The 14,053-nt window shown below is 45.8% G+C and overlaps 1 protein-coding gene across 1 annotated transcript; it reads right to left on the bottom strand.

The window, feature by feature from the left end:
* Window positions 1–8,638: 8,638 nt before the first annotated feature.
* igbp1 (immunoglobulin binding protein 1) lies at window positions 8,639–14,031 on the bottom strand. The gene is made up of 3 exons (XM_004086502.3): window positions 13,411–14,031; window positions 11,020–11,355; window positions 8,639–9,496 (listed from the first exon to the last, which is right to left on the bottom strand). The coding sequence occupies exons 1-3, from the start codon at window positions 13,891–13,893 to the stop codon at window positions 9,245–9,247; spliced, it is 1,071 nt and encodes a 356-aa protein (XP_004086550.1). The 5' UTR covers window positions 13,894–14,031; the 3' UTR covers window positions 8,639–9,244.
* Window positions 14,032–14,053: the final 22 nt, after the last annotated feature.

The raw sequence follows: 14,053 nt of genomic DNA, 5'->3' as shown, positions 1-14,053 counted from the left end.
GGAGTAATTCTGGACGACAAAATAAACTGGACACCACAAATAAAGCAGGTCAGAGCTAAAATTGCTAAAAGCATAGCAGTGTTGGGAAAAACGGGCCATACTCTCAATAACAAAGCACGTTTACTAATATATTCATTCATAATACTACCATATGTACAGTACAGTGTAGAAGTTTGGGGAAATTACATATAAAACAAACCTACAGTGTTTATATATCTTGTCGCGTTTATTGAAACTATGGGATTTGGTGATACTGAAAACAGCTCTCGTCATGTACAAAGCCAGATACAACTTACTTCCAATAAACTTACAGCAGATGTTCAAAGACAGAGACGGGAGTTACAATCCAAGAAAACAACTGAATTTCAAAAAGCAGTGCATTCGAACAATAAAAAAGAAAATGTATTTATCTAATTGTGGTGTGGATTAATGGAATGGATTGGATGAGGGTTTAAAACAAACCAAAACTTTACATGTATTCAAAAAAACCTACAAGAAGTCACTAATAGAACTGTATAAGGCCAGAAATGATTAATTAAAACAAAAAATGTCACTTTAGCACAGTTGCCATGCAGAATTGTACCGTGAATTTTTTATACCTATCGGTAATTAGAAATACGCACATCATCAGGTTTTGTAAAAAGGGGTGGGAGCAGACAAGATTTCACTTCAACCCACTCTTTTTCAAGCATACTGTATTGTTTTATGTCTTTTAAACCACTGTGTTGATTTTTCATTTGTTTTGTGTTTGAAATAAAAAACTAAACTGAAACTAGCGACCTGTAGGTTAGCCCCTAAGACTCATGGGAAGTGGGGAATTTTGATGTGAAAACCACGAGTGAGAGGGCTGGGAACATTAGTGACCACCATGCTGTTTGGTTGTTTGTGGTTAGTCCAAAGAACTAGGCATTGATGCTAATAAGGAGACATTGTTTCTCTGCCTATGTCTTCCTCACTGAGACTGTGCAGGATTGTGTGGTGTATGAGGCACTTACAGCTCCCCAATGAAGCCACTTGAGTAGCAACTCGGCTATAGTGATATACCAGCTGGGTCATTAGATTGGTGTCAGAAGTGGGATCCTTAGCCAATACTGCTGCGCCATGGAGAGCTAAGCTGTGGAGCGAGAGAAGGCTGAGATGGAGGAACAAATTCACAGCCTGGAGCCGACTCGGGACAAGGGAGGAGCAAGTGCGAAATCATACCCCTGATGGTACGAGCACCTTCCGTCATCTGCAGCCTGTCCCTGCGAGTTGGGTTTCCACGCCAGTGCAGTCTAGAGCAGTCTGTGATGACGGTGTGCAGCCCAGTCGAACTTTTGCGACGCATTGCCTTAACACCACTGGAACCACACCTGGCTCAGGTCAACTTGGCGACCGGCCATGAGGGCTGGAGTCCCGAGGAGACTTGTTACACACCCAGGCCTGGCGTTGGAGGACGCTACACTCCAGGTACTACTGGGCCTCTCCTCTGCGGAGCTGCGAGACCTGTCTGCACGGACAGCAGCATTAGAGCGACAGTGTCAGCAGGTAGTTTGTGTCGGCTTGCACAACTTGCTGATTGTGGATGAAGGACACCTGTGTGGGAGGGCGTGGTCACACACAGAGCAGGGAGGCTGTTATTCTCTTATAGAGCACCAGTGTGTGGCCGGTGAGGGCAGGAAGAGGACTGTTGGAGCCAGCGTGTGGGGTTCCTGACACTTGGGCACAGCCTGCAGCAAGAGGACTGTTGGAGCCAGCGCCTGGAGCCTGTGGCGTTTGAGTTTGGCCTGCTGTCGGAGCCAGAGACGCGAGGTCCTTGACGCTTGGGTGCAACCTGCAAGGGGCAGGCAGGAGAGGGCTTGGAGCTGGAGGTGTGCAATTCACGACGGGGAGGCGGCAGAGCACTGGCCACAGCCACCACAGGTCTTCATCAGGGCGTGGACCAGCAAACCGCTCACGTGGAGGAGGAGGGAGGCAGCACAGCCCCGGAAAGATCTCACACTGCCATTTGGAGACGCAGAGGGGTGAACGGGCTTCACCCTTCCTAAAGTTAAGTGTGCCAGCTACACCCTGAGATTCTATGAACAGCCTGTAGCTCAGTCACCAGTGGATTTTAATTGGGTCTGTATGGATTGACTTTTATCTCTCTTGCATGACTGTTTTAGTGCTTTTAAGACTATTTGTGGGTTTGCCTTGTTTTTATTGCATGTGTACTGGTGGCTTGGAGTGCAGGCCTGCTCATGTGAAGGACTTGGGTGTGGGACGAACGTCAAGGTGGACACTTGGACAATACCGTCATTTGGACAATAACCACCACCGTTCTCCTGAAGACTCCTGATGCGACGGCTTTACATGTGTTTTATGTCATTCTTGTTTTTTTCGTTTTTTTTTTTTTTTTGTTTTTTTTTACCATTCCTGGTTTTAGACAATTTTATTAAAACCTTTTAACTACCAAGGCTTTGGCTGTCTCAGGAGTGACTGGCAAACTCCCCAGCGGATCCCTAAAAGTTTTGATTGCTCTGGGGCTTCACCCCCACCCCTCTGACAACAGCAGCTGGAGTCTCTCCAGTCTATAGTAGAAACGACAAACGCCTGGGGACCTTCGCCGCTGATGTGCAGCTCTTTGTTTTGAGAGAGTGTACTTCCCCAAGGTGACGTGCACCCTGATGGAGGTGTTGCCGCGGCTGCAGGGACAGTGTTTGACTCTGCTGGCTGGGCACATACTAGCATGAAACGGTGTCAGTAACAGGTGTGCGAACCCAGCTAGCTGGGAGGTGGTGGTTGGAACCCAGGATTGTGAGCATGAGTCTTCAGCCATGGTGTTCATGTGTTTTGCTGTTTGTGTTTGGTTCTCAGCTATGTGAGGGTTGTGGGGGATGCTTAACCCTCTCACGTGGGGGCAGTTTAGCAACCTGGGGTTAGCCCTGCCTCCAGCCCCTAAGACTCATGGGAAGTGGGGAATTGTGATGTGAAAACCATGAGTGAGTGGGCTGGGAACACAAATCACGTCCATGCTGTTTGTGTGTTCAATTAAATGGGTGTTGATGCTGAAAAGGAGACTTTGCTTCTCTGCCTATTTCTTCCTCTCTGAGACTGTCCAGGGTCGTGCGGTGTATGGGGCACGCTCAGCTCTCCAATGAAGCTGCTCTATTAGCAGTTCAGTTATAGTGATGTACCAGCTGGGTTGTTACAATATTTACTTAATTTGAGAAAATCGTATAAATGTAATGCTGCATTTAAACTGGGCATGTGATGCACGTTCTTGAACCCACGTTTAGCCCTTGTACAGCAGGGAGCAGATTCTTCTTTTTCTTAGCACGTGTCTGCCACCTACAGTTGGAAGAGCCATGGTGAAAAATCTAAGTGGAGCAAATCTGGTGAATTCTGCTCCAGGTTTTTTCTTTCACAGCTCTATTCCGATATATGAAAGATTTGGTTTTCATAGAATTCCCGCTGGGCGCAAACCGCAATTATTAATTTTTCCTCTATGACCAATTTCCAAACTGTTGGTACTTCTGTAAATTAAAAGTGGACCTCATCTATACATCACTACCAAATCCAAGTCCCAGACTAGTCAAAGTTCAACCTGATTGAACTTTTAATGGGCATTCAAAGGTCTCATGTGCTACTCGTAGAGCCTGAAAACAGTCCTAAAAATAGATGTAGCTACAAGTGAATGTGAGAGTTCTGAAAAGCCTGAAACATTTATGAGCATGGATTTTTCATTGAAAAATGAGCGCTTGAATGCATATTGGTTTCAGGTTAATTAACTTAGTTTAAGATAACTGGACTTAATGAGTGTGACTGTGCTCCAGGAAAAACGACTCACCTCTGACTCCAACGTAATGAAGCCAATTCAGTCACCATTTTCCCTTAAACATTTGTCAGAATTGTGTTCTGCATTGGTCATGTGAACATTTCTCTGGCAACCACTCTCGCCAATCAGGAGTGAGCTTGTTGGAATTCCACACCCCGACCACAGGACAGCGGGCTCAGGAGAATCTGTCAAGCAGACATTTCAAAGTTTGGACGTGACACCAGATGCTTTTACAGAGGCTGCTGATAGTCAGTTTATAACTTGAATAGCTTGAACTTCAGAAAACACGTTAAAAAAATAACATTAAGAAGAACATGCTAAAAAAGGTAGTAGAGCAAGAACGGTTAATCTGACAAATAGAAAAAATAATTAATGGTCTTCTTGGAACCAGCTTGTACTTCCTGTTTGGAGTGCTGGGATGAAGAGGTCACTCAGTCCCACATACAGCCAAAGGCCACAAGACACTGAAGTTCTAAACTGCTCTGACCTTTTGTTCTGAGGTTAAAACCATCGTGCTGTCACATCCTGTTTCTGCTTGGAATGCTGTGACTGTTTCTCATTAAAGTCTCTCATCTTCTGCAGTTTTTCTCATAAACACATTGGAATTCTCCATAAACATAAGACCAACAGTTTCTGTTCAATAAAATGCTTATGAATTAAAAAAAAAAGATGGATCCAAATTTTCTGAACCCAAACCAAGATCCCTAACTTTCCATGACAACTTTACCATCTCCCTGAAAACACCACCCCACCCAAAAACGACTCACTCTGACTATAATGATTTAAAGCACTAAGTTGTGACCTTTGAATGTGTTATTGTTTTTGTTGATATTCTTTAGGTTTGTGCTTTTATTGCACCTGTCAGATGTCATGTTTTCATTCATGATTCTGCTACTTTGGCTTGTCTTTGGTTAGACTCTACACTAACACAGTAGTTAATTTTGTATATGAACTAAACGTGTTGTCAATGAGAAAGCAGACTGGACCAATTTATAGACTGCAGTGATAGCTCTGTAACAAAAGGGACAACAGTGTGTTGGCTGTGACAGAAGGATTTTTGAAGATCATCTGTACCAATAAAGGAAGAATTGACATTCTGACCAGAAGCTGTTTCAAACGGGTCTGGATTTAACTGAAGTTAATAAATTACTGGTTAAACATAGTCGTGTCTGCACCTTAGCCTACTGCAGCACCCTTCAGACAAATTGAATTGCAGTTTATTGCTGCAGAAGAGAGAGCTGAGCCAGAAAGCGAAGCTCTCATTTTATCTGTCGATCTTCGTTCCAATATTCACCTATGGTCATGAGTTCTGGGTTATGACCGATAGAACAAGGTCCCAAATACAAGCAGCTGAAATGAGCTTCCTCCATAAGGTGGCTGGGTGTTCCCTTAGAGATAGGGTGAGAAACTCGGACACTTGTGGAGACCTCAGAGCAGAACCACTTCTCTTCCACATTGAAAGGAGCCAGTTGAGGTGGCTCTGGCATCTGGTTCGGATGCCTCCTGGACGCCTCCGGTGTGTTCCGGGCATGTCCCACTGGGCGGAGGTCCCGGGGAAGACCCAGGACATGCTGGAGAGACTATGTCTCTTGGCTGGAGAGGAGCTGGAGGAAGTTGTCCAGGGAAAGAGAAGTCTGGGCATCTTTGCTCAGGCTGCTGCCCAAGAACCTGGTCCAGGATGAACAGATGAAGAAGGATGGATAAATGCTGCAGATGACAGGTAACATGTTCAAATAAAACCCCATACGAATTATACTGACCAAAAACATAAACGCAACACTTTTGTTATTGCTCCCATTTTTTATGTTATGAACTCAAAGATGTGAAACATTTTCCACATACACAAAATAACCAATTCTCTGAAATATTGTTCACAAATCTGTCTAAATCTGTGATAGTGAGCACTTTTCCTTTGCCAAGACAATCCATCCCACCTCGCAGGTGTGCCATATCAAAGATGCTGATTAGACAGCATGATTATTGCACAGGTGTGCCTTAGACTGGCCACAAGAAAAGGCCACTCTGAAATCTTTAGTTTTGTTTTATTGAGGGGGTCAGGGGACCCAGACAACCAGTCAGTATCTGGTGTGACCACCATTTGCCTCATGAAGTGCGACACATCACCTTCGCATAGAGTTGATCAGGTTGTCTATTGTGGCCTGTGGAATGTTGGTCCACTCTTCTTCAATGGCTGTGCGAAGTTGCTGGATATTGGCAAGAACTGGAACACGCTGCCGTATACGCCGATCCAGAGCATCCCAAACATGCTCAATGGGTGACATGTCCGGTGAGTATGCTGGCCATGCAAGAACTGGGATGGTTTCAGCTTCCAAGAATTGTGTACAGATCCTTGCAACATGGCGCCGTGCATTATCATGCTGCAACATGAGATGATGTTGTTGGATGTACGGCACAACAATGGGCCCCAGGATCTCGTCACGGTATCTCTGTGCATTCAAAATGCCATCAATGAAATGCACCTATGTTCTTCGCCCATAACATATGCCTGCCCATACCATAACCCCACCACGACCATGGGCTACTGGATCCACAACATTGACATCAGAAAACCGCTCACCCACATGACGCGACACACACTGTCTGCCATCTGCCCTGAACAGTGTAAACCGGGATTCATCCGTGAAGAGAACACCTCTCCAACGTGCCAGACGCCATCGCATGTGAGCATTTGCCCACTCAAGTCGGTTACGACGACGAACTGGAGTGAGTTCGAGACCTCGATGAGGACGACGAGCATGCAGATGAGCTTCCCTAAGACGGTTTCTGACAGTTTGTGCAGAAATTCTGTGGTTATGCCAACCGATTGTTTCAGCAGCTGTCCGAGTGGCTGGTCTCAGACGATCTTGGAGGTGGACATGCTGGATGTGGAGGTCTTGGGCTGGTGTGGTTACACGTGGTCTGCGGTTGTGAGGCCGGTTGGATGTGCTGCCAAATTCTCGGAAACGCCTTTGGAGACGGCCTATAGTGGAGAAATGGACATTCAATTCCCTAACAACATTCCTGCTACCAGCATGCCAATTGCACGCTCCCTCAAAACTTGCGACATCTGTGGCATTGTGCTGTGTGATACAACTGAAGATTTCAGAGTGGGAAGGATTGTCTTGGCAAAGGAGAAGTGCTCACTATCACAGATTTAGACAGATTTGTGAACAATATTTCAGAAAACTGGTTATTTTGTGTATGTGGAAAATGTTTCACATCTTTGAGCTCATACCATAAAAAATGGGAGCAATAACAAAAGTGTTGCGTTTATATTTTTGGTCAGTGCATGTTTGTGATTTTGACTTTTAATTGAGCATGTGAGAGTATGAAATCCGTCTCAGCTTGTACAGATTTTGACTTGTCATCCTTGCAAATGAGATCTGGTTTTCACTTGACCTTGGTAGTTAAATAAAAGTGAAATAAATGATGTAACAGAAAAAAAAGAGAGAGAGAGAACTCTGGTTAACTCCCTCTCTTGGCCTTCTAGAGAGAGGGAGTTAACTAGAACATTCTTGGTTGGGACTTTAACCTCCTACTAGTATGTTATAGGTTGGATCTTTCTCTACCAATCTGACCAATCACACCTCTGTCTACTGCTCCTTCTCCACGTAGCATATAATTGATTAGAGTGGCCAGTCCTAGAGTCTTACATTTTCTATGGCTTGAACCAAGGAGCAACATTTATTTTCTGTTTATCTTTAACACCAAAACTAATTGGAGCCAGTCAGTTCACCTGGTAGGGGGTTTGTTTTTCTTTTTAATTTCATCATTGAGAAATATGTGGCACAGAAACTTTGGTTGCAGAAATGTAAAGCTAATAATAAGCTAAAATCAAGTCAGAATCAAACTCTATGTTGAAAAAGAAATGTCAAAGCCTGGATGGAATTTTTTTTCCTGAGAGGTCACATGAAAATAAAGAAGAGTTTAGATATTTCTACATTGACATCAGTCCTTCATGGTGGATCTTTGAGATGAAGAGTCACGCTGTACTGCATTGACCATCAGCTACTGGGAGGGGAGGCTGGACCTGGTTGAAGGAGTTTAGCTCATTTCATTGCTCTACCATCTAACTTACTCTGTCACTATGGCTGCTGAACTGATGGATCCAAATGGCAGAAACTTGGTGCAACAGTACAGAGCACCCCAGACAAATAGATACGTCTTCGTCTTTGTTTTCCTCATCTGAGCTGGAATCTGGTTTAACCCTTGTGCTATCTTAGATGACCCCACCCTTACATTGACGTGTTCTCCCTACCATGACAAAGGTGGATAAAGGTGGAAAGATTTCATGGAATCCATGGACACCAGTGAAGATCACAAATCATTGAAGAAAAAAGGTTCAGAGCACGGTCTAGTGGGTCTAGATGACCCAACTCCCAACGTTAAAGTGCCTAGGATAGCACAAGGGTTACTTGTTAGGTGAATGTTAGGTTGGGGTTGTGAGGGACTGTGAGCTAACAGGAGGGTGTGTAAACAGATGGATGATGGGAAGGTGGCAGGCTTATCTGAGCTAGTAGTCTTGGCCACAACTCAGAGGTGAATTTCTAATGGACTACTACTGCTCTGCAGAAACTGTCCTAGAAAACAACATGTTTATTGATTCGGGATAAAAGATCACTGGCAAAACTTTTACAGTGGATCAAATGATGATTGGAGTGGGACTATGAAGAGCAGGGTTTGATGAGGTCATATCCTGCCAACATAGCGACAATCAGGAAGCTAAAATCTGCTTTGCATCGTACCATTACGTTTATCTGCAGTAACTGTTTCAAACAGGGATGGTCATATCCCAAAGCTTGAAACTCTTCCACCCCAGCAGGGTAAATACACACAAACAAATCAGAGGTCAACATCTTCAGGTTTATTTGGGTCAGATCTGCCTACAGGCCCAAACACTAAACTGAGCAGGGGCAAGGTAAGCCAGGTGGCACACCTGACGGGTGGAAAGTGATGACAAGCAGAACCAAACATCCTAGGAAACATAGACACAAAAGATTCTCCTCCCACTGTTCTTACATGCTCTCACGTGTGCCCCACCCACTTCTCCAGCCAACAACCAGCACTACACACAGACAAAGCCCCACCCACATAAAAGACGATGGTGCATGTGTTCACGCCACCAGGAAACACGTCAGCGCTCAACAGCGGTGGATAGACCCAGAACTCAACAAAACCATGAGGGAGGGGCACACACACTACCCCTTGCTGCTCCTGATTTCCACATCCCGCCACCACCAGAACCTGCTCCTCTGATTGGTCAACCATTGTTTTTTCTTTGCACCAAAGTGGATCCAGGGGAGTTTAGAAGAGGGTTGGATTTACAGATTGCCAGGAGCCATGGTGCTGTCTGTTTCTAACATTCAAACAGTCTCCAGGAGTAGAGGCATGTTGTCCCGTTCCGGATGACCACAGCATTACATGGGACAGGCCCATTAGTGGGTCCAGTTAGCCCATGTTATGACGGTTCCCATAGCCTCTGCGGTGGCTGTCCTTCCACTCGTCCCACTGCCTGGCCTTCTGCAGAGACTGCTCGTCTTCCTGCTCCTCCTCGTCCTCCTCGTCGTCCTCCTCGTTGTCCCGCGTCGCCCTCTTCGGGATGCCCTGGTCAGGCAGCTGTCCGTGTTTGGCGTGCTGCTCATACCAGTCATTGACTGACATAGTGGGGAGGCTCGGGTAGCCGGCACCGTACACCTGAGCCTGCAAACAGAACCAACACAGTTACTCACAGAAAACAGTGATGGACCTCCAGAACCAGACGCCAGGAGGGAAAATGCTCTGTTCCTAAAAGAACTTCTGTTCCGGTACAAACTAATGGCTGAAATCACATTAAAAGACAAATCCTAAGTCTTTTCAAAGGCGTCGCTTCACCTCTAAAGTGTCTTTTTCAGACTCATTTTGAACAGCAGATTTATTTAGCGTCTACATTGAAGTTAAATCAGACGCTCCTTCATAAAATCTGTATTTAAACCGTAAATAGAAGAACGGCTCGTCTGTCCACGCGTGGATGTGCTTGATCAGATTCAATATTAAGGTTTGCTGGCAGTGCAGCACAAAGTCGTGAAGTCAGTCTGATGTAGTCTCAGAGTTTTTCTCGTCGTCAATTGTCTAAAATAAAAAATTTGAACTAATCGATTAATTGCCCAGACCTAAGAAATAAACAGCTAGTCCTCATTCTATTGGTCAGATAACCATTCTTGCTCTGGTACTTGTTCTTGATAATCCTCTTTTTTCATGTTATTCTTCTGTGAATAGTGAAGCTAGTCAAGTTATAAACTGACAAATCAGATGCCGCAATAAAAGTAGATGGTCTCGTGTCGATATTTCTAAAGTTTGACAGATTCTCTAGAGCCCGCTTTCAGGTGGTAGGGGTGTGGCCTTCCAACAAGCTCACTGCTGACTGGTGAGAGGGGTTGCCATATAAACGTAGACACCGACCAATCACTGCTTATTGACTATGTCTGGTTCCAACACTGGGATGGCCGTATTGCGAAATTTTTGGTGTAGCCAGAAGTTATTCACATTTTATTGGAGATGTCACACTGACTCAGTCCAGTTCTCATATAGTCAATGGCTATAATGATTCGCTTCGCTGTTGTGCAGTGAAGCCTCACCATGGTAACCAGGCTGAAACCCCTTAACTTTAATGACCAAGTGTCATTTGTACAGTTAACCAGGCCCTCCAGATGTTTTCCCAGATGCTGTTGGAGGTTGCTGCCCAGATCTTCTACTCGTCTAGTAATTGTATCATTTGACAGATTTTCTTTTGCTCTGGACAAACAATGTCAGCTACTTTCAGCATTTGTTCTTTTTACAAACTCCCCGTCACCTAAAGGTTTGCTATGCCGGGCCATTTCTAAAGCCACATCTTTGTAAACATCTGCTGTGCAGCATAGCCTCGTTCTAGTTGTTGGAGCTCATTGTTGCGCTCCTCGTTGGTAAATTTGTCATAGTGGTTATGATTTGAAACACAGTCACGATTTATATTGAATTTTTTGAGCATTGCATTTACCTGCTTGCAAATAAGGCACATGACTTTATCCAGCCCTTGAGGAACGACAAAGTAAGCATTTGTTCATTTAGCTTGAAAGCGCCTTTTCTCCTCGCCAACACAATATTTTTCCTCAAAGGAACCTGCTCTGGCTCCCTTTTATTGGGGGCCACAAAAATTGGCCCCAGGGACGCATTTGAGAACCCCTGCTTTAGAGTGTAAAGAGGCTGACCTGTGCTGCGTCCCTCGTGAGGATGAAGGGCTTCATGGGCTGCCTCCCTGGGTGGGATGGGGGTTTAGATGACCCCTGATTCATGAACTCCTTGCTCTGGAGGACCTGCATTTCCAGGTCCATACTCTGCAGCTCATCCAGACACACAGCCACCCATCTGCGGACGTGCAGCAGGTGAAACTCTCTGGTGACCTCATCGTCGGCCCGTCCACTCTCCACAGCCTTCCTGACCTCAGACAGTCGGGCCTCCAGCTCCTTCTTCTGCCGGTGCTGCTCAATTTTACACTGTCTCCTCATTGCCATGGCAGCCAGGCTTGGCTGACCCCCAGGACCAGACTGGAAAAACAGAACACAGACAAACTAAATCCTGAGGAACCAGACATAGACAAAGATCCCAAACCATAGGGGGTGCAAGAGCTGTCCTCTATAGAGCAGTGTTTTTCAACCTTTTTGGAGCCGCGGCACACTTTAACCTTGACAAAAATCCCGCGGCACACCAGCATCCCAAAACAAAACAAAAAAGCAGAAACTCAGTCTGTTTTGATCTAAAACAGTTATAGCTGCAGCTAAATCGCGTTACCGTCATTCTTATCAAAATGTCTTTAATAGAATCAAATAAACACAAAGAAAAAAGTATTTTATGATCGTTTATATTCCTAACTACTCAGTGTTTTATCAGGACCTGTTTGGATGAACAAAGAGCTGATTTCCTGGAGAGGGGAAATGTTTTTAGATCAGTAAATGAAGGCAATTTTCCACGGCACACTTGACCATCTCCCACGGCACACTAGTGTGCCGCGGCACACTGGTTGAAAAACACTGCTCTAGACCAGCGGTCCCCAACCTTTATTGCGCCACGGACCGGTTCGATGTCTGGCAAAATTCTCACGGACCGGTTTGTTATATGTGGCGGACACACGCTGCAGCAACGCTGCAATAAAGGCAGAGACACGTGATAAGACGTACTCTGCCCTTTCATTTTGACACGCTAAACATTGTACATCGCACAGGTGTCATCATCCTCTCCCCTTCCCACACTCATGGTGCTAAAAAGAAGTAAACACAACAGGAAGAAATAACTAAGGGTGGAACAACGTAACTGCCAGATGAAAGGACACGTAGGCAAAAAGAAACATCCGTGCTTAACCCTATTTTGACCAAAGCAGGCAAAGGGGATTGATTTAATTCCCTGTGATGCCAGCTCCGACAGTAACCCCTGCACCCTGAGGAACTCCGACAGCAGACCAAACGATCACATGACGGACACTACAGTACAACAAAGTAATATGATATGACCTGCATGAAAACTGTGGTATTTTCTAAACATAACAATAAACACGAATTATGACGTGAGCAACGTCCTCTCTGCCCGCAACACTCCCTGGTCGCTATTATTATAACAAAAATAAGTGCATGGAAAATCCGACTCACCACAACAATGCTGAATGGTTGGAGGGAATCTCCCGTTGGGATAAATCCGTATATAAAGTAGGACTCCTGATACTGTCTAATAAATGTAGCTTTCTTTTTTTGGAAATGGAAGGCTCCTCTTCTGTCTCCTGGCTGGGCCTTTTCCACTTGGCAAAGAAACTTTCCAAAGATGTTTGTTTTTTATTCATTTTGGTTAAGAGTAAAATAAAATAAAAAAACCCAGGATCTAGCAAAATGAGTAAAAAAAAAACATTACTGGAAAGTTTCTTTGCCAAAGGGAAAAGGCCCAGCCAGGAGACAGAAGAGGAGCCTTCCACTTCCAACAAAAGAAAGCTACATTACAGACAGTACTTCTTTTTGCACCATGAGTGAGGGAAGGGGAGAGGATGATGACACCTGTGCGATGCACAATGACATGCATGTCAAAATAAAAGCTCAATGATCATCTTGTCCTTTTTCATCGTTGCTACATCTTAAAGACTCCGTGAAAATGTTGTCTGACGTCATACCGGTCCGTGGGTTAAGTTGAAAACTGCTGCTCTAGAGTGTGTGTGTGGGTGTGTGTGTGTGTGTGTGTCAGCAATGGTCAGACAGACTGATCTAACTAATGTCTAATCTAGCGTCCAAAATGTTTGCACAGACTTAAGTAGGTATTTAAATGGTCTATAAAACGTCCCAGAAGGACTGTATGACAGTGTTATGATGGTTTTAGAGCAGCTGATAACGGAATTTGACCAATCACAATCAACAAATTGTACAGACAGAAAGTGCTGGAAGAAATTTGAGGACAAAACGTTCCTTGTTTTTTTGCTGTATGTCACCTTTGTTCTGAATCAATAATAAAAAAAAATTGAGGACAAAGCCATGGGGGCCGGTGGGAATTTCAAAGTGGGCGCATTTGGCCCACGGGCCGGACTTTGGACATGCGTGGTTATAAAACGGAGGCGCCTCTCTGCTTACCGGCGCTCCTGGGCCATCGCGTCCGGGCTCAGACTCTGCTTCTTCTGGACTGTCGGCCTCGCCGGGTTCGGGCAGGTCGGCTTTGCAGAGGCCGTAGTCTTTACACCTCCGGAGGAAGTCCAGAAAGAGCTCCCTGGCGGAGCAGAGGTGCTGCAGCCGCCGGGCACGGTCGCTCAGCTTCAGCTGCAGCGCTCCGAGCAGCGCGGGCAGCAGCAGGAACCTGAGGTCGGCCGTGGCCACTTCCTCCAGGTCCTCGTTGCGGCTGAAGAGCTCCAGCTGCGCCACCATGGCCGCCGCCTCCTCCAGCGCGCTGACACCGCGCCTCACCCGGGCCTGCACGCTGCTGGAGTTGAGGGGCTCGTTCGTGTTGTCCACCTCCTCGTAGATCTTCCAACCGAGCTCCAACAGCTCCGGCAGCTTTAGATTCTTCGAATCTGGGTCCACTGGAGGTCCGGCTACGCTGCTGGGCCCGCTGTCCGCCATCTTTGAGCGTCCTCTTCTCTGACGTCTGATTGCTTTGGCGGGAAGGACCAATCACTGTCCAGGGCCGCACCGCGCACAATTGTGACGTCAACCGTTTGTTTGTTTGTTTACTGCTTTACAACAGCTGACCTGCAGGGGGCGGGAGTGCGTCTCCTGTTTA

This window comes from Oryzias latipes, chromosome 10 (assembly GCF_002234675.1).
Source record: "Oryzias latipes chromosome 10, ASM223467v1".
NCBI classification, from domain to species: Eukaryota; Metazoa; Chordata; class Actinopteri; order Beloniformes; family Adrianichthyidae; genus Oryzias; species Oryzias latipes.
The sequence above is the reverse complement of the archived record's forward strand: the minus strand, read 5'-3'. Positions and strand labels throughout refer to the sequence as shown.

Excerpts from the sequence above, each read along its gene's own strand:
- igbp1 (XM_004086502.3), bottom strand. The coding sequence starts at position 13,893 with ATGGCGGACAGCGGGCCCAGCAGCGTAGCCGGACCTCCAGTGGACCCA. Across the intron at positions 11,356-13,410 it reads GCGATGGCCCAGGAGCGCCG|TCTGGTCCTGGGGGTCAGCC; the intron begins GTAAGCAGAGAG and ends CTGTTTTTCCAG. Across the intron at positions 9,497-11,019 it reads TCACGAGGGACGCAGCACAG|GCTCAGGTGTACGGTGCCGG; the intron begins GTCAGCCTCTTT and ends TTCTGTTTGCAG.